Source organism: Anopheles maculipalpis, chromosome 3RL, assembly GCF_943734695.1.
Source record: "Anopheles maculipalpis chromosome 3RL, idAnoMacuDA_375_x, whole genome shotgun sequence".
In the NCBI taxonomy this organism is placed as follows: domain Eukaryota; kingdom Metazoa; phylum Arthropoda; class Insecta; order Diptera; family Culicidae; genus Anopheles; species Anopheles maculipalpis.
The window spans coordinates 17,738,185-17,763,869 of record NC_064872.1 but is presented as its reverse complement, the minus strand read 5'-3'; the positions used below and the strand labels follow the sequence as shown (position 1 = coordinate 17,763,869).

General features: G+C 42.2%; 2 protein-coding genes across 2 annotated transcripts in view; one reads left to right on the top strand and one right to left on the bottom strand.

Annotated features, from left to right (window-relative positions):
* LOC126564828 (protein pygopus) overlaps positions 1–25,685 on the top strand; it is a 341,232-nt gene that overhangs the window by 290,548 nt on the left and 24,999 nt on the right. The window lies entirely within an intron of this gene.
* Positions 1–25,685, bottom strand: part of LOC126565767 (ATP-binding cassette sub-family C member Sur) — a 48,736-nt gene that overhangs the window by 3,590 nt on the left and 19,461 nt on the right. Inside the window, exons 6-19 of the mRNA XM_050222975.1 lie at positions 22,749–22,886; positions 20,371–20,533; positions 18,015–18,845; positions 17,795–17,900; positions 11,779–12,040; positions 11,011–11,148; positions 10,638–10,774; positions 10,140–10,239; positions 6,611–7,104; positions 6,227–6,475; positions 6,051–6,139; positions 3,227–3,492; positions 2,885–3,106; positions 2,472–2,629 (exon numbers count right to left, since the gene is read on the bottom strand). Of these exons, the coding sequence (XP_050078932.1) occupies positions 2,472–2,629; positions 2,885–3,106; positions 3,227–3,492; positions 6,051–6,139; positions 6,227–6,475; positions 6,611–7,104; positions 10,140–10,239; positions 10,638–10,774; positions 11,011–11,148; positions 11,779–12,040; positions 17,795–17,900; positions 18,015–18,845; positions 20,371–20,533; positions 22,749–22,886 (3,353 nt within the window). The remainder of the gene's footprint in view (positions 1–2,471; positions 2,630–2,884; positions 3,107–3,226; positions 3,493–6,050; positions 6,140–6,226; positions 6,476–6,610; positions 7,105–10,139; positions 10,240–10,637; positions 10,775–11,010; positions 11,149–11,778; positions 12,041–17,794; positions 17,901–18,014; positions 18,846–20,370; positions 20,534–22,748; positions 22,887–25,685) is intronic.

The following is a 25,685-nucleotide window of genomic DNA, read 5'->3' as shown; positions in this document are numbered from 1 at the left end:
GTGTAGTAAAGATAAATTCCTGTATGATATTCGTCAGAATCCATCAAAAAACCCCTGCCACCATGTTCATCAAAGTTAATTAAACTTTGCTCAAATGTTAGCTTACATCAATCCCTTCACATACTTCACAAGATCGCAACTGCTGACCGGTGGAAACCTCGTAACAAGAACCAAAGAAAAGAATGAGCTCGATCTCGGTTATGTGGGAACACAAAATTGCAAAGAAGAGAAAGAAAAATTGCACTAAACTTGCACAAACTTCCACTCGCCACTTGGTACACACGGGGGGGTTGGCTCAAATTATAAAACGCCATAACGAACCCATGTCACCGTCGAACGCAGACACATTCGAAGCAAGTTTGCTGAACCCGTGTGAATTTCTTCGGTAATTCTCGGATAGCTCCTTTTCCAACGGGCGCAGTAGGTTTCTCGTCAGCAGAAGAGCTGACTTAGGGCAACCGATCGAACACGTGTTCCGGTTCCGCACAGAACCGACCTGCCATAGATCATGTCTCGTAACATGTGGCGGTGTCCTAACGATACCACTTATGTCGTCTGGCGTTGAAAGTGCACACAAAGATAATCCGGTCCAGTGTTACGGCTCGCTCACACCGGTTTCTGTGCTTTCCATTTCGTTGAAGCTTTCTGTTGGTATTCCTCCAAACCTCTTTGGGTGCTTCTTCTGACGCAGCTTCAGCATTCCAGTACAGAGAAGGATTAAAGTTTTACTTATTTTTCAAGAACAAGCTGAGAATAAGGTCACAAGCTGGAGCATGTTTCGGCGGCGGGTGCTTACTGATGCAAAGCTCTCCCACTCTCGTCGACGATGGGTGCATTGATGTGGAGATCTAATGATTGAGTCACAAGACCGGAACCGGAACGGAAATGCTTCCAATAACTTCACTGCTGACTATATACGTATTCCCGAACAATCAAAATGAGATCCGGACGACCTACGGTGAAGATATTCATACGATGCAGTACCTAAATTTATGCCAACTCAGCAGCAACCAATTCCCCGACTGTCAATTTCGTACCATCGTCAGGCGTCGTAATCAATTTCACCAAAGTTAAACAAGCTTTTGAAGCCGGAAATTTGTATATCCCCAAACAGTGCGAACTCGTGCCACAAACTCGTGTGAGAATTTTCTCCACAAATTATAAATCAACGACGACTCACACCCAAACATTGCTTCCACCAGATGGGAGGGCAATGAAAAGGGCATGTGCATCAAAGTACGCTTTCAAACGTACGTTCCCATCCACTACTCCCCAGTGCCTTAGTTTAGATATTAGATAACTCTGCACCTTTCATTGCATTTCGAGTGTGCAGAACTTTATCCCAACAGACGGGCGAGGAAGTTCATCTCGTAAACTTTCGCCCGGGTACGTCGGCATTTGGGTTCTTGTTATGTGTGTTGCATACCCTGCCGGTCGCTTCCGGACAATGGTAAGATCTGGTGGTCCCGGTAGTCCCGGGATGGAGCGGTGTCCCCAAAAGGGCATAGTGCAACCGTGACAAAGTATAACCGTACCCGTAAGTAAATGTTTCACATACGATAAATTGGTTGTCAACGGATGGGAAACTTCATTCATCTGAAGAGGTGGTTCGTTGTGGATCGTTTCAGGTTGAGTAAAGAGAAACGTACCCGTTGCAAACAAGATGCTGATTATAAAGTGGATGGTAAGTGCATGTATAAGAAGGATTTTCTAAGGTAAAAATTATATTAATTTAATCAGTGCCCAAAAAAAGGATCTTGTTAATGACTGGCAGTATGCAACACAAGACTTGGTACGTTCTTAAAAACAACAATGGATAGATAAGTTGTATGACCATTGTTTCGACCCATGTTTAAATGTGGTTTTATTATTTTTTAACCTTTTTTGCGAACAACAGCCTGGTTGTGTAGATTTTTTACTTACCATAATCTGGGTCCCTAAATTACATACATTCAGGCGTATTCCAAATATAATTAGCATACCTTTAGGCCTTAAGCATGGCACAAATCAGCCGAATTAATACATATTTAAAACCTAAAATGTATTCAAAAAGCAACCAAAAATATGCCTTTTGCTTATGTGTGTGATGTTTGCTTTTTTGCTGATAAGCAATAACATTAGTAAAAATAACAATATCGCTAAAATAACATATTTGTTTTAAAATACCATTTTTAAACAGTTTTAAAGTCCCAAGCTTTTGAAGATGACCGTAAACTTAACAATGCATTAAGTTGTAGAGAAAGAATTCCCATTGCAAGCTATGGCTCCTATGCACCTCTGTCTAGCCATCCTTAACGATACATATAAATAACCCAGGATGAAGCAAAACTCTTCTACGGACAGCAGCATTTCTCACAATAACAAACAACACCAAGAAGACGAACGACTAATGGCTGGATACTATACTGTAATCCTAACGAGATGCAAAACCAACCCGACCCGACCCGACGGTCGATTTCTTAATCCCTTACCTGGACGATGCACGGTAGAATTTTTGCACCAAGTAGTAAATGCCACAAATTGGTATTGTTAACAGGATGAAATATGGCGTCACGACACTATTTATGAGTACGGCGCACAGGCAGAGCAGAATGAATTGTAGCAGCTTTTGACTTGTTGCAGCGATTTTCTGTGAATAGGTCAATGAGAATAAGACGAACAGAGTGTGAGCACAGTGCAGCAGAGCAGATTGAGTTGTTCTTTGAAGTTCTGGCTAAGGAACAACACGAGCAACTGCATTCTTGCATACTGGGGCACCAGGAAGCGAGCGCTGATTTATGGATCAATTTGCAATGCTTGCCAAATGCTACACCACCGCCTGGTTCGTGTTGCGTGCGAACTTGGTCCGTTCGCAATCCATTGCCGTCTTGGTCAACCTACGTACCTTGTCCACCACAGCCACGTCGACGCTGAGCCGATTCATGATCCGCCCCAAGGGCACCGATTGGAAGAAATGGATGGAATTCTGGAGCACCGATGCAATCAGCTCCCGGTGTAATCGCCGCCGGGCATTACTTCCCGCACGCTGACCGGCCGGTACGGAGATGGCCGCCAGTACGATACACACCGCCGACAGTGCAACGTACGCGTGGAAATGGCGCTGTATCTGTGGACGGCAGGCAAGAAAGAACAATCCATTACCACCTGCGCTGATGGGTAGTTGGCGATCGTCGTGCCATTGGTATGCAAATTGGGAGTCAAATTTAGCATCGGCACACGGCGTTACCTCTATCGGCTTTGGTGCTTGCCCATCGGTGATTTCTGCTGGCACGGAGTTCGACGAAACGGTGGACGTTTGATCCGTCCACTCCTGCAGCCAGAAGTCAGTGTACACTTTAAGGGCTTGCTGGGCTAACGCGCTCAGAAAGAAGATGGCAACCATTCGTGGACCGCACGATATCAGATACAGCCAGTACATGCGGGTCGGGATACGGCCGTATTTGCGTTCGTCGTCGTAGATCAATCGATTGGACACTTCAGCTTCACCGCAATCTGTAACGGCAATGAATGGCAAAGATTGCATGTGAAATCTGCCCAATTTAACAATCGTCGTTTAACGCTGATCAAATCAAATTGAATACAATATATATTGACGAATTTTGTATACTGTATGAACAGAGTTATTTGGAAATTATTTAAAATGTATAGAAATAAAGTAAAAGATCTATATTTACAAATAAAACAGGTAGCGGACTCTTTGGAATTTTGAAGCTGACTTTCTGTCAACTGAAAGGCATCTTAACACAACGCTCGTGATTCGTGAATTATATATTTCTCCAGCTTAGGGCCACAAGCCACCATACTGTCGGCAAGGTTCAACAATGTCATTCACTTAAATGCTTGCTGCAGCTCGAGAGCGTAAATCTGGTGGTAATTTTCTGTCGCATACTTTATTCTATTTGTGCTCCAAATTTCTCAGACTAAATGGGAAGCGCATTAAAAAATGCACAAAAACAGACACATACACAGAGCAATGCTCAACAGCACTTGCTCACTGCTGCGACAACTTGGTGACGTTCCAATTTATGATGCAATCGCGTACACTCTCGCGACCCGCAATAACCCCATCATACCCGTCACAGTTCCCGGGACGTCAACCGGCTTCCCCCAGCAGCGCATAATGCACGATTATGCTAAAGCACTCTATCGCTCGGCTGCCAGTCGCGGCGGCCAGATTGGCGAGCGAACCGACGACATTCCCGTTTGCATTTTATTTTCACATCGCCATTTTAACCCTCTTTTTTCCTTCCCCGCTGTGGTTTGGCCCATCCTTCGATGCATCGCATACTATCGAAGAATCGAGGCATGTCAAAATCGGATTATTGAACGTTACACTTTCTTCCACCGTAACCACCCATGGCGTGGCATCTCACACGAACAGCTAATCGAATCGCACAAACCAAATCTGAAAGCGCGTACGTAATTCCCTAACCTTCCAACAACGGCAAAGCTAATCCCGCGGAAATCAACTTCAAGCTCGTCAAACTGTACACACCCCCGGCTGGAGGAATCGTGAAAGAAAAACGATAACGAAGCGCACCCTCAATCGGTAGCTTCAACCACATCCGGAATGCATAATCGATAAAATCCTTCTGCCAAGTGTTTTCGCCACCGGTACTGGTACTGGCGCTTCGCTCGGAATCGCAAATCCTGGGCACAAGTGGTGCTTGTTCGCGCTTCAAGTGGAATGTCTTGCGAAGCACGCAAAACTCCGAATGCATGCCAACGGAAGAGTGGCAGTATATGGTGGCCAAGGGGAAAAAAATGGAATAGTCTGATCTCGCGCACTAACCGTATGACGTTTTGCTGAACACTGGCTGGAAAGACTGGCGACTGGAGTGAATCGGTTGAAAACTAAATGCTTTAAGACGATGCATTCCTTCATGTGCAGATTTTTTGCTCGGTCAGGGCATCAATTTGGAATTATGTGAGTCTTTTGACGTATTTCGTTTGCTTCTATTTTGTCTGTAATTGTAACAGCACATCACCGCTTCGTGGATAGCAAATCAATTCGCTTTGGATACGTTCAGTGAAAATATCCACTTGGATCGTATCGATCATATCGATAAACAATCTTTATCACTGCTTCTATATGAGTCCAAGTTTGAGTTGCTTGGTCTGTAGTATCTGAAGAAATCCTCCGAATTCCCTTCTCAGTTATATCAAGGTCATGGTCTCTCATTGCTCGTATCTCTTCCGATTTACTTCGACTTTCTTGTACTATATGACCTAGCATCTCTCTATGGATATACCTTCTCGTCACACCTCGACTGACCGCAAAGTTTCCCTGGCGTGTGCTTCATACGCAACTTCAATTTCCTATCCCGTATGGCATCCCCCGATTTCCAACTAAGTTTTTCCACCTTTTGTCAACTCGTCTCCTGTCCCATATGGGATTTCCTGATTTACAACTAAGTTTTTCCACCTTTCTATCAACTCGTCTCCACGATTGTTGGCATCTCTTTAGTCAAGTTAGAGGTGTAAGGTGTAAGGTGTCTTTTATCCACAAAGGATATTTTTACGAGTAGCGCTGCGGACAGAATTCATCTTATATCAAAATTTACAGTGAAACTGTATTTTGACATAAAATCTTCAATACTATCATATCACAATAAATTATAAATAAAAAAAAAAACTTCCAGCAATGAATTCAGTTAAGATAATTAATAACCATGTTTAAATTTAGATAATTAAGCGTGCAGGGCATATATGATTATTGAATGATTGAGGACTGTCTATCCAACTACGTGGTTTCTGCAAGACCCCGGTAAGTCATTCGATGGCCAGCGTGGCCTAGGAAGGTCGTTAAGCCAAGAGGTAGAAGAAGAGAAGATGGTTAATAAATAAAACTATTCGAAAACTTTTATTGCAATAATTAATATAAAAGTGTCAACTGAGCCTTGCGTTCCTACTCTTATATTCAGAGAGTCTCTATGTATTCCATTTCCATTAAATGCTGCCAGTAAATAGTTTCGCATCCATATTCAACGCACGCATCCAACCGGCCAGATCGTACATTCTATCAGGTTGTAAAGTTCGCACTCACTTACCAACGGAAGATTCCTCCGTGTCCTCGCTGCGGCGCGATATCGTCGAAAGCAATCGTTTGATCGAATGATGTCGCTCCTTCGGAATGCTTCTGCAGTAAAGAGAAAGAAAAAAAAGAAGGACGCAATCAAACGCACAGCCAAAGATCAGGCCATCACCAGCACCAACGCACACCAACTTCAGCGAACTGGTCTTCCGCGATGATTTCCTTGAGCCCCGCTCCCCGTACGGTCGGCCAAACTCGGTCGGATTGGAAAACCGGCGACCCCGAACTGACATCCTTCGCAGGAACTCTGGAATGCGGAATCCAATGGAGCTACGCTTCAAATCGTCACAACTATGTCTGCCCTCATTCTGTTCTGGCACACCTGGCCGGTTCGGCCCGTGGTCATCTCCCGTTGCCATGTCGTCCATAATGTCAAGTATTCTGTGGAGAACAAAATAAAACGCACACACACGCACACAGTGTGAGCACCCGAGAAGTAGAAGACTTGAAAGAATTCCCACGATGCGATGAGCGAATAAAAATCCAGCCCACAGTAAATACCGTACGCATCCATACCTTCGCTGACCGGACAGGGCCGACGGTCCGGATGCGGTGGAAGCTAACTGGCCCGGATGAAACTCACGGCCACCATCGTTGGCCCGTATCCGGTACAACCGATCATCAGCTCTACAAGCGCCCCTACTCGTAGTCAGCGTGGTTGGGAATGAAATGTGACGCACAACGACCGCAGGTTGGCGTTGCCGTTGGATTGCCGTGCTAGTTGTTGCGTTGCTTCCGGTCGTGGAAGTGCCCAGCTGTAGTGACAACGCACGAAACACATTCTGATGTGTTCCGGTGCCGGACGGATCGATAGACCGGAGCGGATCCTGGCGGCGCAACACAACTGCCGACGAGGGCGGTGAATCCTTTCGCAATCGATTCGAGAAGTGTCTGCGTAGGGCAACGTTTGGTTCGTGACAGTCCTCGATTGGTAAAGGAAAATCATGGGTCGAAAAGCGAGATCCAAACAATGCGCGGTTGGCCATCGTTCGGGGAAAGTAAAATGTGCGCTGGAGAGTACAAGGAAATGGAAATGAAAAGCTTAATTGATGTTAAACGTAAGATGGGACACTTCTTAAAGGATTTAGTGATATCCTGAAGAAAATGTTTGTTAGTAATAAATTAAAAGACATACTCTAATTATACTTGATTACTTTTTTCACTTCAAAAATATAAACCAAAATTATTTTTGAATAACTAATCCAAACAAGCCGTCCAAGTAGTATCACACATCCAAATTTACTGTATTTTTAATTTTTTTTTCATCCAAATTTTGTACCTCTTATTTTTCCCGTAAAAATCTCAAACAAACAAAGATCCAGGACGTGGTTCTTGAAATAAAATGCTTAAAAAATATCATAATCATCTCTTCTACCATGACTTTTCTCGAACAAATTGTATGCTATGAACTGGCGTAAAATAAACATATGAAACGATTTATTTTGTGAGAAACTTATAAAACCGGAAAGATCTTATCCTTGGGCCATACTCGACCACAATATCACCTTCGACTTTCTGCCAGCATCTTCAGCAGCCGTCGTTAGTCGTCCAACCAGGGGGTGGTGGTCAAGCTTGACGATCAATTATGAAATCTTACCTGCCCAACCGAAAACTAGGGATGATATTTTCCCTTTTACGAAAAGCAATGCCACAACCTATCCTCCACCCAACTTTTGACGAAAGGCCCGAAAATCCCAAAAACGGAACTCGTTCTGGAGAATTCTTGTTTCCCGAAGCAGCACAATAAAACTTTCCATCCGCATCGACAAAGAATCTCGCGCCCTGGTCACTGCTGGAAGATACACACCCAACCGTTCCTAAAATGTCCGATTTAACTCAAACCACCAATGTTACCAACATTCCGAAGGTTAATCGGTTGGCTTTTTTGGGCAGGAGAAAGACATCGCTCGGCAAACTTTTTCTCCAAAACGGGTGTGTGTGTGTGGTGCCGAATAAGGAAGCAACTTTTCACAGCTCAAAAGTTTTCCATCCATCCACAGCCCGCACACGGCTCAACAACTTATCTCTTTATTTCTTTTCGGTTCAGCATATTAATTTGCCATTCGGAAACGAAAGTGTGCGCGATGCCGATTGGATGGGCAACGTTCGAGTTCGTCAATCGGAACGATTGGTTTGATGATGGTTGCAGCACTCGGTTCGAGTGGCGAGGAGGCAAAAAAGTTAACTCCACTGCTAAATGAACATTCTGCAAAGTTTCATCGGGCAGTGGCTGTGAAATGTACAAAACTTTCCAATAATCATCCACCAGCTAAGCGCTGTACACGGGGCCGAGGGTTTTGATGCTGTACAAAAACATAATCAAACGAAACGGATGATTATATGGATGAATGAAGTGAACGAACGAACCGGAGCTTTTCGGTGGCTTTCAAAGTTGCTGAAGTTAGTAAAGGAAAAATGTCATGACGAAGGCTAATTTTGTGTGTGTGTAATATATGAAAACCAAACCAACAAGCGGAAGTTGGGACGAGTATGTCAGAGGGGTGAGTGATCCACCTAGCATTTTTCCAGTTAATGTTAAATTACACAAACAAATGAGTATACATAATTGTTCGTACATGTGACTCGGTATAGTATTTAGAAATTTCTTGAAAAATAGTTGATGTTTCTCACTTATTATTCTTATTCTACGTAGTTGTATAGGCAGTCCAAACTACGGGGGAACGGTCCGGATGGGTTTTGAAGCCCGAGCCTGTCGTGTGAAGACCAGCGCTTTAGTCGCCTGTACCACCGGTCTGCCACATCTATTTTCTGTTGAACAATATTGAGTGTAATTTCAACCTACTCAAATAAGCTCTTAAATGCAAAACAGTAATTATTAAGTTATATGACAACGTTGAGGTAGAAACACAACACGAAAAATAATATTTTTTTCACGGTAACCCGATTGATCCGACTTGGGACCGAATGCAAGAATTTTATATACTTTTTAACGGGTTTAGGTCCTAGAAAGTAGAATGGAATCGACAGTGAGCGGATCGGGCGGAGTCCAGTAGGGAAGCGCGCCGAATTGAGCGAAGTATCACTCTCGTGCATAAGCAGCAACAATAGGATGCGAATGCCACCAGCGAAGGTGCCAGCCGCTTCAGACGGTGTGTTCCCGACGTCCCATCGTTCCAACTGTCACAGGTGATCTCCGGTCACGGTTTTTAACGCGATTACCTGTGCAGTATGGGCTTCACGTCGTCCCCGGACTGCCTCCGATGCCCAGTTGTGGCAGGCCCAGGTGACACTGCCCACGGTTTACTGCCTTCCGCCAGGAGCTACTTGGCGTAGGAGGATCGTATAAGGTTCAACTTCTGCGATGCCGTCGCACGCATCACTGACGAGCTCTAGCAGTCATGGAATGCGGAACGGGAGATACTGGCCGTGGCGAGCTGCAGCGGGAGAGGAGTAGCGAGGTAGGGGGCTCATAACGCCACCTCCATCTTCAGCGACGGCTGAACAACGGGCAGATGGTCGAAAGCGTGTTGGAGCGAACGTCAAAGAAGTGTGGCCGGCGCCAATTTCAACGAGACTATTAGCTAACGTCAGCTGATAACAGTGACAGCAAAGGAAATGAAGGAAGACCCGGACCTTTGTTGAGCCTGGCCGTAAGGACAAGAATATTTTTGCATTAACTTTTTTTTGGGACTGATTAATTAACGAATAAGAGTAAAATGATAGAGAACTATTATGTGTTAGCAGAGATAATCGAAAAATTTGCATAATATTAGGCGTTCCCTTGTTTAAATGGTGCATCAGTTTTATTCTTTTTAATTTTAAGCACATTGTTAACAATCACATGACGTCCTCAAATGTTTGAATTGCTTTTCTTGGCGGTAATTGTCAGCCTTCATTTGAAATGTTTTTAGACCAATTGCTTACATCTAAAGACAATGAAATAATCATTATTTACCAAAATAATATTACAATAACTCTTTCGAGTGTGCATTATTTTTAAACGCACACATGTCTTAGCAATTGTCAATCGATTTATAAAATTAAATAAAATTTTCATACACTTAATCGCCCTCTACACACTTACCTCCATGAAATCGTTCTCCTCAGTGGCATGGTTGCGCTGGAAGCTGATGCGAGAAACGTTCTTAAACAGCTTCCATCGTTCTCGAGCAGTTCGTCCCGGACTTGGATGGGTTTAGTTCCAAGCGCATCGCATAACAGTTAGTGACCCGAAAATACGGACAAATTTCATAGCGAGAGAAAGAAAAGTGATACAAAAAATAAAGATCATTAACCACAGAACTCCGGCAAACGTCTGCATTTCTTCACTCGTGCTCCAACCCGTGTTCAAACGGAGTCAACAAACTGCACTGCCTGTTGCGCATGGCGCTAACCGGAAACGGTCTCGAGTAAAGAAAAAAACTACCAAAACTTGTGACTCGGTAGTGTGTGTGTGTGTGTGTGTGTGTGTGTGTGAGAGAGTATGCCCTGGCGTTTCCGGTTGCCAAATACCGGTGCAACAGTAAAAGCGAATCGTTACGGCAACGGTCACCGATTCGCTGCAAATAGTTCTTCTAATTACCTCGATTGTGCTTCGCTCGACTGTTGCTGCTCCTTCGCTATAATTGCATTCCACTCCCGCAGGATGTGCGGATAATTGTTCTCGATTTCCGTCAGCGAACCTGTTGCGCTTACCGTACCGCCCTCCATTACCACGATCTGCCGCACGTCCGTTGCATGTTGTTCAATCATTCCACGTCCGCGCACCGAGCGTAGCGTTGAGGAAGATAAAGCAGGGCAGTGCATGGGGAGGGAAAAGCAATACAAACCAAGAAACCAGAAAGCCATTAAATGTCCTGCTATCGAGCGGAACACGGTAAGACCATTTTTTCCCCGGGACGTCCATCAGTCCATCCGTCAGGTCGGTCGGTCGGTCGGGGATTGGTTTGACTTACATTGTCGGCTCGATGTACCAGCTGCACCTTCTGGGTGACCAGAATGATGGTGCGCTTTTGGCGTGCCAGCATCCGGTGGACACCGTTTTCGAAAACGTCCATTGCGACCTCGTTGTCCAGAGCGGACAGTGGATCATCCTGGTGAATAAAATGTTCACGGTAATAGTAGAGCGATTAAGAGTGCTATTTAAACAAGTTTATGAAACTAAAATCAAGGTAATGAAAACAGGATTTTAGGTTGAGTATAAGTGAAAGAAATTTATAACTAAAAAATATTTGAATAGCCACACATAGGAGATGTAGCTGAAAAATGAAGCTTTTAAAGCTACAGCTACAGTGTAAAACAAAATAATTAAATTTAAAGATGCAAAATGAAAATTATACGATCCTGGACACTCAAAACCATGTCTTAAAAACCATTTTAAAAAGCATAAAAGCTCAAATAAGTTAGCTCAAAAAGAACACAATAAAATAATGCATCCCAAAAAACAATAAACACAATTAAAAAATAATTTTAACCGAGTATGCCCAGGATAGGGCAAAGAATAAGGAGGAAATGCCTTATAAATCTGTAAAAATCTAATCAACACAAGCGGTGTTGACATTACGGCTCTGGACCGTAATAATCAATTATAAATAAATAAATAAATAAAATTAAAACATAATTTAAATATGTTTAAAAAACCAATAAAAATCCAACTGCCCTTTCTGTCCGACACAGTGCAACGACAAATAAATCACACGTACACTCGCACCATTCGGACTTACCAAAATTACCACATTGGCCGACGAGTACAGGGCACGGGCAATGGCGATACGTTGTCGCTGACCACCGGACAGCTTGAGGCCACGTTCGCCAATTTCCGTTCCATCGCCGGCAGGCATCAGGTCGAGGTCCGGCTTCAGTGCACACGCTCGCAACACCCGCTCGTACCGCTTCGGCCGGAAGTTCTCCCCGAACAGAACGTTCTCCCGGATGGTCGCGTTCTGGAGCCACGGTTTCTGCGGAACGTACGCAATCGATGAGTATCTGCAAGCAAACGAACAAATGCAGCAAGGAAAAAAAAGAGGGAGAAAAAAAAACCATGAAAACTGTTGGCCAAATCGTGGCAGAAGTTAGAGACACGAAACAATACTAAAAAAAAAACTACTATCACGCACACAACATAAACGATACGTCCTTTTATTGGACACCCGACGGCTTGCAGTCACCGTCGATCCGTCGAAGAGGAGGAGGACCAGCCGATCGGTGTGTACACTGCTTTCGACAGGTTGACTTAGTGCTGTAGTCTATTTTGAAAGCGAATCGCGCAAACACACCCAATTACGGACTGCCACGCACTCGAATAGATCTCTCAATCGACGGTTCGGGTTGAATTTCCATTGGATATGCATGTCTACCAGTAATGACTTTTAACGGTTCAATGCAATGCACCTTTTTTTCAACATAACTTTTTATGCTGTTACTTTTCGCTACAATCTCTATGTGTGTCTAGCAGAAACACCAAAAGAATTATAAAAAAAAACACATCTATGTTTGTTGAGAAAAACGGTCAACTAAGTCGTACCCGCCCGACGATCCTAAACGATAGTAAAAGAAGAAATCAAATCAAACGAGCAAACAATGCTGCTAGCCCGAAGGCTTTCCATCGTACCGACACTGTGTACGATATGACACTCAATCGTTAGCCTTTCGCTACCTCGTTTATTTCATTTCATCTAACCACTGCTCAGCAGAAGCCGACTGGTAAATGGCTTTGGCCAATGGTGAAAACTACACTCCACAGGGAAGAAAAGGTGGAAAGAATTCGATTAACGATCGTTTTAACGTCAGCGGGAATGATAGCTGCAATTCAGGGTTGCAGTGCTTCACTGCACGCGATGCTTTCAAGTATCAGATGCTGTTTGTTGCGCACTTGATTAAATGTTGCTTCTCTGGTTGCAGACAGTTGGCAGGCATGCGGTGGTTATTTTTATAAAATGTAGCAAGAGAATATGACATGTTGTGTTTGCAGAACGTTTTGTAGGGTTTGTAAAGAAAATTATTGGATAGTATTGTACCTTGTATTATGTTTCCTTAGTTAGAAAAAGAAAGCTTAGGATAGATTCTGCTTGCATGCATCTATTTCACTTGTCAATATTTTTCATTGCAATTTGCTATTTTTTACTGGTGTGAGGTAGTGTAGCGTTTAGAAAGAATCCTTCTATTAGTATTTGTATAACATATTTTTTTATTAATCTAAAAGAAGCGTTCTCAAGAAGACTTAAGAAGTCAGAACATCCCTCCTTTGTACGGAATAGATTTCGATGGACGTTTGTCCTAATATAACAATTCAAAGAGTTTAAGAAAAATGATTTTAATGGGGACACAATTATTTTGGCTTGAACTTATTATGCTTTTAATGAAGTCATTGTTGAGTTTGATCAAACGGAACTCCTGATTCGGTCTTAAGACTGTTTTTAATAAATTTTAATTGAGACGATGTATTTATTTATTTATTAAAATTAATTAATACGGTACCAGGCCATATTGTTAACACCGCTTGAGATGACTAAATTTTATAATTGAGGCGATTTAATATCTAGGTTTTAACCATCAGTTTCAATTCAAACATAAATCAATTTAAAATTGCCAAGCACACCCGGAATATGGTGCTCGTTCATGGCTCAGAGGCGGAAATGTCTCCCAGACAAGATCAAAGGTGTTTCATTAAATTAGAATGTTAATTGTAGCCAATAAAGTTAGACCTTTGTTTATGAATTAACAAAAGTCCAAAACGTTGGATGCTACTATTCCTGGGACCACCATACCATACCTTTTTATCCCTGAAGGCTCTTTTATGCCAGGTCAAACGGCTAGGATGCTAGGAAAATAGCCTTAAAAATTCATCTAACAATCTTTCATAGCAGATAAGACAAAGAATAAGGAAGCAATAGCTTATGAGTCATGTTCATTTCTTCAGTCATTACAAGCGGTGTTAAAAATACGGTGTTGAGCCGTTATAATTAATTATAAATAAAGAAATTTAAAAATAAACATTCATAGTTTCTTTACACGTGTTGAAAACAAGTGACGTTCTACACTGATGTTACACGCTGCGAGACTGTCTTTTTGAGTCTTTTTGGAATGTGTACCCTCGTTTTGTACCAAATCGCTATCAATATTTGATCGAACCGATTTAATCATTCTTGTTGTAAGTTCGCATATTTTACCACAACTAAAAGTCCTTCATCTTGCTCTTTTAAAATATTAGCTCGACAAGCAGCAAACACTTAATCGTTTCTTTATAATTATTCTTGTTAGATTAATGACATACTAGGTCACGGAAGCCAATCCGGTTGACTAAACCTTCTCATACCTTGTAGTTAGAGAGCTCGTCTTTATTTCGAGAAATCGCCTCTCCTACCGGTCCTCCCAATTTTTACAAAATTGCAATTTAGTATTGTCTGCAATATTTCTAAGGTTTTGGATCGATATGCTCTGTAGAGATAGGGCATTCTAACGAATAGCGTCTCGACTGGTGTGAAAATATTTCGCGCTGGATGCTCGTCTTCAGCGTAAAACACTGACTCAGACAAAAGTGTGTAGCTGTGGTGACGGATTTCACGATGTGGATCACCTTCTGTGGTCCTGCGAAGGCCTTACTACCAGACCTTCCTTATTCAGCGCCATCGAGCACCATTCGGATGCTTCCAGGATTCATAAATATGACAAACCCTGTAATATTTTTTCCGTTCCTATTTTTCGTTGGTTTTTCCTTGGTTTTTCATCATGCATATAGTATGCATGTGCACCGTTCAATTCGGTTAAGGTGTAATGTTTTGCTTAGTTAACAAATTTATTATCTCAAAAATATATCAACCCATTTAACATTTCTTTCAAATACAACAAAATGCAACGCTAATTATTGCACGAAAAAATTCCTCCATACTACGAAACTAATTTTTTTTTCAAATCACATCAGAGAACTGACTCACAATTCAAGTCAATAAAACGGTCGTAAAGCATCTGTTAAACTCCAAAATCTGATCGTAAAGTTCACCTATCCAACGAAGCATCACGATTATTGCTTTCGCTGATTGGACGCATACATCACCAAGCAATAACGTTCGCACAGATTTCTAGAGCGCATCGTAATTTGCTTATCGTTCATGGTATTTCCTTTGCTGCTACTATCAAATCGATATTCATTCACAGTTACAGCAGAGTTTTAGTGGATTTTTTTTCATTCCTCTTTTGAATTTTTTCCCCGCGTACCGAGAACTATCATTTTAATTTCAGCTATCTATTTACATAAAAAGCACTCGAAAGCCTTCCACGTTTCCCTGTCACAGTGGATGCGAATTTTCAAGGCTTCAAACTATTTTCGATAAAATAGCATTAATGTCAGCCACCCACCACGGTGGTACTACGTGAAATCGCATCAACCTACACGAAAAAGTACGCCATAAAAATTCGGTAACATCGCTTCCGATTCACAACACACCCACCACCCGATAGCTTCCGAGGCCGCCGTTTGACCGATGGACACAAGAGAGATGCAATGAAAAAAAAAAATACCGAAATGAACCATTCTACACCTCGTAGCAATAAATATGGACAAAACCATGACTCGAACAGGGGTTTGCAACGGGGCGAGCAAACGGTATGGCACGTTTCGCTTCCATCCGGCTGCAATCCTCCTTTATTTATGTTCACCGGACTTCCCCTTCCGCGTCCGGATTTCGATGAATTGATTTTCCGACGAATTTATTGGCTTAACTTTTATTTATACATCCGCTTTAGTTGTCTACTTTGCCAGGTGGAGGAAAAAAAGTGAAAATATTCCCCATTTATTTTCCTTTTTTTTGTTTTGTTTTGTTCGGCGCTCAAATAGGTCAATCAACTGACATGGTAAAGGTAAAGGGAATCTGATCCTTCTTGCCATTGGTTTAAGCGTTTAGCTTAAACTGTTGAATAAGCAAACCGATGTAAATGTAGTACGTTTATGCTTTCATGACGATATAGTTTAAAACAATATTTGTAATCCGATCACAGTTTGAACTGTGATCCTTCTAAAACATAGCAAACCTAGACTAGGTTTGCTATTTCATATCATGTAGTGATTCGCTCAATTTCAAAAATCAAGATTAAATTTTTTTCCAATAGCACTCACAAGTTTTCAATGTGTTTATTTTATCATGAATATCACTTAAAAAGACCGTTACACAGGTACCTCCAAGTTAGAAAAAATAACAAATTTTATTCGTAAATTAGAATAGTGCATGTATGTCATGTTGCACTAAAAATAAAATATTTAACGCTGAAATCTCGCCTAACTGACGTTTGAGAACGAAACGCTTAAATGTATGCAATCTCTTGATTTCACGTACTTCAGTTACTTATAAAGCTTTATGATGAGACATCATTAAGCTCCATGTTTACCTTACGATCAAACCTTACGGTCCGGTTGTAGTGGCCACAACGGCTCTGCTCTTCACACGCCAATACCTGGGGCACCACTTGGAGACTTTTCTCGCGTAGGGAAGACTAGAATATTCAACTACGTGGCATCATCAAATCTAGTAAGCGCCTGATTCCGTAGAAACGTTTGTGAAATTTGCTAGATGTATATGATGGTTTTATAGTCGGAAAATATCAGCGAATAGATATTCTACGATGTTACTGCTGGTTTATGTGTAAACAATTTCTGATGTAAATCTTAAATTCCCGACCATGACATTTGCTATGCATTGACCTCTTTATTACACAGACCTTGGCTTGATGATTACTAAGAATGCAGTGCTCAAAGCAATAAATCCTGTCGGTTCGCCCACAGTGGTTGTGTTACAGCATATTAATTTTTACAGCAAACACCCGTAGCTTTACATATGCTGCTGCATTCAAAATTTACTTTACATAAGAAGAGCCACCACTTCAACTTAACAAACACTCGAAACATGCCCTATTTTTGAACGTTCAACTGTGAAATAAAAACTGTTCATTAATCGATTCAACATTCGCTTTAAAATTCCTTCGATTCAACTTTTATCCACAGCGCAATTTCCTTCAAAAACTTGCGAAATCAATTAACAACCAAACCCTGTATCCTTGCAATCAGTAAACGTAAGTGAATTTGCGTGTTGATTGAATATCTGTCCCAGCAACTTTTGGCCGCCGTTATGCGAAACCGTAACAAAAAAGAACCCGCAGCAATTAATTTAGCCCAATGTCAACGCGAAACAAAAACGCAAAACCAAAAATCGTGCAACCAAAAAGGTAAGATTTCCAGTTTTATAGCCATGTTTACTACCCCTACCCCTTTGTAGGCCGGTAGTGTCCTTCCACGTATTTTGTTCTTCGTTAAATCATTCTTTACAAACCATTTTCTTCTCCTTAGCGACATTTGTAACCCTTTCAATTCGCTTTCCACAGAGGCATTTTCATGATCTGTCTCATCTGCGCCCGTATAAGACACAAATTAGCAAAAAGGGTTCTTGATATTCTTATATTCCAGTTGCCGATTCCGGCTGCTAGCCGGGATAATCCATGTTTACTTCCAACCGAACGGGTTTGGCTGCCGCACAAACGCTGCCGGTCGGTGCTAATCCGAGACAAAATCCGCTTCTTATAATCAGCCGATTGTCATACGGGCGGGTGCGCCCTGCATACTTTCTATCTTCCGGTGTTTCGATTCATCCTTTTTACCTTCATCTTTCTGATGCGCTAAATCACCGCTCATGCTTCACAAAAGGTGCCGCTTTCGGGCGGAAAGATTAGCCATAACCAAAAAACAGAACTTACTTATTCCAGATCAGTTCGCCGGAAAGATGATTTATCTCTTTTAGCAGTGCTGCCAGCAGGGACGATTTGCCACTCCCGCTGCGTCCAACGATGACGGTCAGCTTAGCTAGAGCCGTGGAGCAAAACGCAACAGAGATAAATAGAGAGAGAGAGAGAGAGACAGAGAGAAGAAACAGGTTAATTTTGCATTCCATGTTCGACTGCTTCCGGCTTGCTTCACCTTTTGGCACGGTCAGCTGCTCGATGTACAGCGAGTACAGTGCACGATCGGCCCCTACCGTACCGGTCCACCGGAAGCGGGCATCCTTAAGAAACACAGCCGCATGGTCGGGCAGCCCGAAGCGCATTTCCCGTGCCAGATGCTTCTGCTTCTGGCGACACTTCTCCAACCGAGCGCTCACCGACAGCTGGCTATTCTTCTTCAGCTTTACCCGTGGACCGGGGGTCGTCTTTTGGTACTTGGCTGGTCGATGCCGACCAACCTGTGCCCGATCCATTACAACCGGTTCCACCTGATCGGACGTAATCGACCGACCCGAACTCATGGACGACTGCTGGCTGCAGCTTTTCCCACTGACTTCCGGCGAAGGACCATTGTCAGCAGCTTTCCGCTCGGTTTGCGGCGCACCGGTGACATTATCGGGCGATTTAACGCGCTCGCCCTCTTCGACGCTGCTGCTGGTTGCTGCAGTGGCCGGTGCATCCGTGCACTGGGCCTCCCCACCATCCGTCGTGTCGCCCGTCTCGTCCATGTCTAGTGAGGCATCACTTTTGCTAAGGATTCGGGCCATCGTGCGGATACCTTCGAGTGAACCACGTTCGACCTCCGCCTGGCTGAGGAAGGCTTCCAGCCGGGTTGTGCTCACGACGGCCGACAGCGTGATGGGGATCGTAATGGGGAAGATGAACAGTGGCACCGTGAGTTGGTTGAAGAGGGCCAGTGATGCAAATAGCCGGCCGGCGGTCAACTCGATCGGGTTGTTTTCCAGTGCGAGAAAGACGGCTATCGTGACGATGGTAATTAGCACCGAAGAAATGTGTGTGAGAAGCACTGGAAATGAAAATGGATTATATTGGTAAGTTTGGTGCGTGTAGACATTTCAGATGACTCTGTAACGCTAGCAAAGAAAAGGTATGGCAAGGATTGATATAAAACTTTGAAAATCAAAACAATCCACTGTGTTTGGCAGAGCAGTTGAAATAGAAAGCTACAAAGTAAAAATAAAAAATCACCGAGATGAAGTAGAAAACAGTAGAGTTTAAAAAGAAAACCTCAGAATTGAAATAGATCATAGTAAAAAAGGCATTTGAGTCATATACTCATTTCATATCATAATACTTCTTGCTTGTAGAATTGACAATTTGGTAAAGCTCTACTCTTGATTAGATTTTCATCGAAATTGTATCACTGTGAAATTCTCTAGCAAACTAGAAAAACCTAATTTAAAATTGATAGGTTAACGGTGGTGTAGGTGACAGTGGCGCCAGTCTTTACACGGCAGTACAGGGGTTCAAATCCCATCCGGACTCCATAATGAGGACTCACTATCCTATGACGTAGTATCGGCAAGTCTAGTAAGCCATGGCTGGGTGGTGTTTGGCCAAGAAGAATTTAATTTTGTCCTAATTGAAATATGCTAACGCACCACAACTATTACTAACATGAAAAGGCTACATTGTAAGTAAAGTTTCATTGTACAGCAGCAACTACTTTCCAGGAAAAGTTTACAACATCAAACACACATGCATCTCCTTCATCGGCACATACACACCGCTCGAATGCTTTCATATTTCAATCAAAATGTCACCTCACTGTCAGCATAACGTTTCCTTCGAACGTTACGCAAACAGTCCAGTAAGTATTCGTTACTTTGTAAGTAAGGGAATAGAATCCCTTAAGAGCGGGAAAAGAAAACAAGTACAAACTATAACAAAATTACTATTCACTTGCATTCGTCGCGTCGCTGGAGAAAAAAAGGATTCCATTACGAACCAATAACGGTTTTCCAGTTTTCGCAGAGTTCTGGAAAATTGAGCTGAAGACAGGAGTACACATTGAAACAAAAAACTGCCACAAACAGCTGGTAATGGGATGCTCAAAAGAAAATGTCTTTTGAAAAGCGTCTCGCACTATATTTCACACCATTTTTTTATGATTCCCATTTTCTTTTCCTGCAACATTTTAATTATGTCAATAATGTGGAATGGCGCTTTTATTCACCCGACGTATCTCATGCTAGGCATAGCCCTAACAAAGGTTGCGAAAACTGCAAGCTCTACATATGCATCCTAATGAAATGTTAGTTCTCCAAATATTGTTTTTATTTAACGACATTCGGGAAAAATGAGATAGAATACTATCATTTCATTAAATAAAACTAGACGCCTGGCTACCCTCAAGCTTGTTTACCTTCATTTCATTACCAAACGCACACGCTTTATCCCTCAACGATCGTACAGATAAAACATATCCCCCTGCACAGCACAAACACATCATCCTAACGCTAAGCCACACAATACATCCCAGACGAGCAACATTCAAAGCCCGAGAGCGGAACATTTGGGGTCCTACTTACTCATTAATGTCCAGTAGATTGAGTCCAGGTCGAGATGGCGTAACTCCTGCTGGCGGGCTTGCGAAATTTTATCTTTGAATACGGTCTCCCATGCGTTCAGTTTAATTAATTTTATCCCCAGCAGTACCTCGTTGATGCGCCGCAACCGCTCGTCGGTGCATTCCTGCATTGTGGTGAGAGAGAGAGAGAGAGAGAGAGAGAGAGAGAGAAAGAGAGAGGGAAGAGCGGTGAAAGATGGAAACACAGCAAACGAGGGGTTTGAAGAAAAATCACAGTTGAAAATGCACAGAAATTCAAAATGAACCGTACGGGATGCTGCAGCTACTGCCGTTAATGCTGATTTTGAGCTGATGCACCTTGATGGTGTTACCGAGTGGAGAAATTTAAAGTAGAAACACAGACTGTGGGTAAATGGCCAAGGGAGCTTTTCTTTTTTGTGTTACGGCTGTCTGGCTCACAAATGAGTTCAACCTTTTTGCACAAACACAATCTGAACGCTGCTCGGCAGGGAGAAAGAGAGTGAGAGAACTCGACAGGGATGTTTGCTGCAATGATAACGCGGGAAGAGAATTGGAGGAAAGGGACCGGAATGTGTTTTACGTGTGGGGCGAAAGGATGGGCCAAATATCGTTAAATCCAGAGAATATAATTCCGTGAAAAACATCCACGGAAGTGAATGTGAGTGAGATTGTGGTGATGGTGAACGACACACTGCGAAGAATTTAATTCGTCGAAAATACCTTTCCACGATTTCGCTGAACGTATGAAGGGAAAATGTTTTTGAAAAACGGTTAATGGATTCTATTTGAAATCTTTGAGGCCAGAACTTGCTGTTCAAAAAGACATAAAATTCTGCTGTTTAAGATACTTTAATCGAAGCTCTGTTCTTTAAGGAAAGTTATGGATTTTACTCAGTTTGAACATATTTTTCTCATCGGTGAAGTATTTCTCCTCCTCTAATACCATCGTGCAATCGAGCTAACCCCGCTTTTTGTGAAGTTCCTTTACTGTTTGCTATCTCAGACTATGAAAAGCTCTTTTATGCTAACGGCTTAAAGATATTCTGGCCATGTTTTGTCCTCACTGATTGTCATAGGCTCCAAAACTGTTTATCAAAATTTAACTCGTGATGCAATTTTAATAGTTAATATTAAAAAATATACAGTCAAAAACGTTTTCAAGAAAGAGATCGCCTATTGAATTTCATCATACAATAGCTCTGTACCCCGTATTTCTAACATATCCCGTTGTTAGGCATCCTTTTGGACAACAGGCTTACCCTCGCAGATAACTTTTTCTTCTTGGCATAACGACCTTCTGGGTAACGCCGACCATCTAATGGCTTACTAGATTTGTCGATAACATATAGTTGGATAGTCAGTCCTCACTACGGGACGGGACGTACCACTGTGAGCTGATGATCTCTAAAATCTTCCGTACACTAGACGTTATATTATGTGCTTCCAAAGATTTTAAGGAGGAGATTTTTTACGGTGCTTAAATTTGCATCTATCTTTTATTTGGAGTAGATCCGCTTGAGCACAAAAGAAAGTGCATGGCGCATATTCATTAACTATTGAATGGCAATAAGTCTAAGTCTAAGGAACTCTTGAAAACAATGTCGTTTTTTGTTTAACTTCAAATGAATTAAGGACCTTTCTATGTAGTTTAGTTTAGTTAGGCGAAATGAAGTAGCGTATTATTTATTTATTTATGCATTTCCTTACGATAGCATGACGTTGAGCAGGTGCTTTGGTCTTTTGTAGTTATGTGCGCTTACAAACTGCATAACTGGACGATAATATGTGTAAATGTAAATGTAAACGGATCAGAACAAAGCTTTCAACGTGTATCAATAGATGTGCTATTATCAAACCTCGCAAGACTAGGCTTTCCAACTTTTATATTGTTTTAGCTTCGTTTTCAGGTAATCAACACGTCAAACTATGTGAAAATTGGTATTATTAGCCAGTCAACGCGTACTGTTATAAAGCATTGAAATTCTAGTTTTGAATTAAAAAAAAAAATTTTTATTCTATAAATAATAAATTTATGTAACGTATTATATTTTCTTAGCTTTCAAGAATACAAATACGTGTTCTAGTCACTATCCATACTCTGGTCAATATGCAATTATTAAAGGCTTGCTGCCATTTAAAAAATTTAACAGTAGCGCAAAATTCCTCCCCGCAAAAAAGCTTCTTTTGTTCCCCGCACGAATCATCACACCACTGCATGCACAAGCCATGTTTGTGTTTATAATTACACAATTTTGCAATCATATACATGCTCGAGATAATTAATTGATTCCCCCCCCCCCCCCCCCATGATTGAACCTCACTACATCTACCACTCTTTGAACAAAAAAGTATACATACCGATGCTTTCTTGGAGTTGGCCGCCATCAGCTTACCGATCAGCAGCTGCAGCGGTGTCATCGTGACGATGCAAACGACCGATCCAATTACCGTACTAATCCCCAGCTGACGATACAGCAGGTACATCACGACGGCGATCTGAAAATGTAATTATAAAACCGGAGTGACAACAACAAAAAAACCTCAAACGGGTGTTGAAAGGCTACTTGGCGTAGAAGATGCTGGTAAACTAACACGATGCACAGTAATGAACGTAAGTAAATAAGTAAAATAAATCATAGACCAAAGTTCGAATGAGACGAGGGAAGAAGCGAAGCGAAGAAAGCTCGAAGCAAGTACAACCGCAAACAACAACCATCCTCACGTTGGCCGAAGGGTAGAGGTTCCCTCCGGACAAGTGTTATCGTGCCCGTAGGGTAATGAATTGAAAATTGTTTCCACTCATTAACGTTCCCGAATGAATGAGCCCGGTGTCCTTCTAGAAGAGGTTTTTGGTTGATACAACCGAGCTGAAGTAGCTTCTTACGTCAATGATACTAACCAGACTTTGTTACTGCAGCTATCCTCAACATCATCATCATCATTATCATCATCACCGTCGTTATTATTTTCATTGTCATTGAGAAAGTGCTCTTAAAACTATATTGTGTAAAAAAAAAAACCGCTGCCAATTGCCATTTACCGCGATACACATTATTCCCGCGATGAGTGTCCCAGTTGTTGTGGCGAGAAGCGACTGACGTTAAAAGAAACGAAGGAAAATCCTTCAGGACCTGCTACACACAATAGTAGTAAAAAAAATGCCATGAGCTTGGAATGAAGTGCTTAGCGGCTGTTCCAACCTACTACCCAAACCAACCCTGTGGCCAAAACTTAAGGAAGAAATTAGTCGTCTTATGCAAGTAGCACGGTTCCATCCTGACCCACGCTTACTTACTAACCAAACTAACGACCAATGCCAAATGATGACAAAGTTGACGGCGAAGGCGGTGCAAACGCGTCCAGCACGACCGGCGCAAGCTTTAATGCCAGCGAGTAATTTGTAATTTCAAATTATCTCACTCCCGCTGACCTACTTTGCACCTTCGCTTTTTATTCTCCACGTTCTGGCCAGCCCTATCCGCCCAGCAAGAGGGAATAAAGTAGCATTAACTGTGTTGAGCGGTGTAAGAAATGAAAAGCTTCTAATTACTAAACTAGAGACCGACTGCGAAATGTGTCATTCACGAAGCAAAGAGCTTTACAATATTGAATATTCATTTTATCACTACTTCTATGCGCATTTGTGTGTTTGCCAGTTTTGCTTCACGTTCCACTCAAATTCGCTCGCAGGCAAAGAACATTTTATCACTATTTAATTACGTTAAATTATCACATTTCTCTTTATTACGTTGCGAAGGAGTATTTTAAGTTTTTCTCTCCTTACCCGGTTTTTTTTATTTTAATGTTCCTGTCATCACCTTTAATGTGTTTAAAGTGAGCAACAGAAATACATTCCCTGCAGGTGCCTTCACGTGTACGATTCAGCTTTTATTTGCACAACAATCAACCACCACACTTCCGGCCACCTCGAAGCAACCCGGACCGCGACGAGTGAGTCGGGTGTAAAACAGGTACCTGCACAAAATGGCATGCCCCGTTGGCCCCGGGTTGGAATGTTAATGGGAACATAAAGCGCCATTATAGCCATAACTGCTGCCGGCCATCAGCAGCGGCAGTAAAACATTCATTGGAAAACTTCCGAAATCTTCCGCCCCGTCGTAGCAAGCAACAATCTTTCCGGAACAACACAACCGGGCCGAACCGGGCGAATACAGCTACACCAGAGCTTGAGACGTGGTAGCTCGAAAAACTTTCGCTTCAATCCTAATTATGCGCTCGACAGGCTGCAGTCGTCTTGATGGCTGGTTAGATTTTTTAGTCTTTTGTTTTGCGCATCCATACAGTGACAAATTAAATAGAAACGTACCAGCTTCTATCGACAAACGCACACCAGCAGAAAAATTTCCCGGTATGGATCGGTTACAGAATCGATAGACAAAGAAACTTGAGATTGTAAGCATGTTGTCTGCTTTTTTTGGGACTTGGGAAGCTATATGGTTGTGAAAGTGTTTCCCACTTTCTCGGGCAACCCGCATGGAAAGTAAGTTCGCCTTCTTGCTTACCGTACAAATGTTTTATCACAGATAAACTTTTTGAAGCACAAATAAAGCACAAAGAAAAAGTGTTGTACACTTCCGTTTAAATGGGGTAAAGAGCAATTCTTATTGAATTATTCTGTTAATCAGTTTTTACTTAAATCATTCAAACCAGCTGTAGCATATGCTATACAGTACCGTACACAGAACCCACACGTAGAATTAAAACTTCTAGAAACACATACCGAACTGATAAAATTGCTGACAAACGTCTTAAACCAACGAAATGCAACGCAATGGCATCAAACAGTAGATGCATGCAGGAACGGCGTAACTGGTCGTCACTTAGGATTGAACCTAAAATCTTGTGATGTTTCATTTCACCCCTAAGTCCGATTATTCTAGATTCAACTTCTCCTCTATCCGTTAAAGCATGTTCGTGTTAAAATGAGCAACGCGAGCATATCTTTGCATTCCACACAACTGTCTAATTAATATATGATCATTTCTGTTGTCCCGGGTGCTCACCAGGTAGCCGACAGCGGCGTCTGAGGTCTTTACTGGACTCAGGACTGAGGTTCTGAGGACTAAGGTGAGGACTGACTGTCCAACTACGTGGTATCGGCAAATCTAGTAAACCATAAGCCAAGCTAGTCTAGTTAAGACAAGAATAGAGAAAATTTCGGTTGTTGGTTTTGGATGTTTATCATTCAGATTTTTTAACATTCATACCGTCAATCTATTTCTTATTGCTTACATAAAATTTTATCCTGCTAATTTTGCCTTCGTTGAATAGATT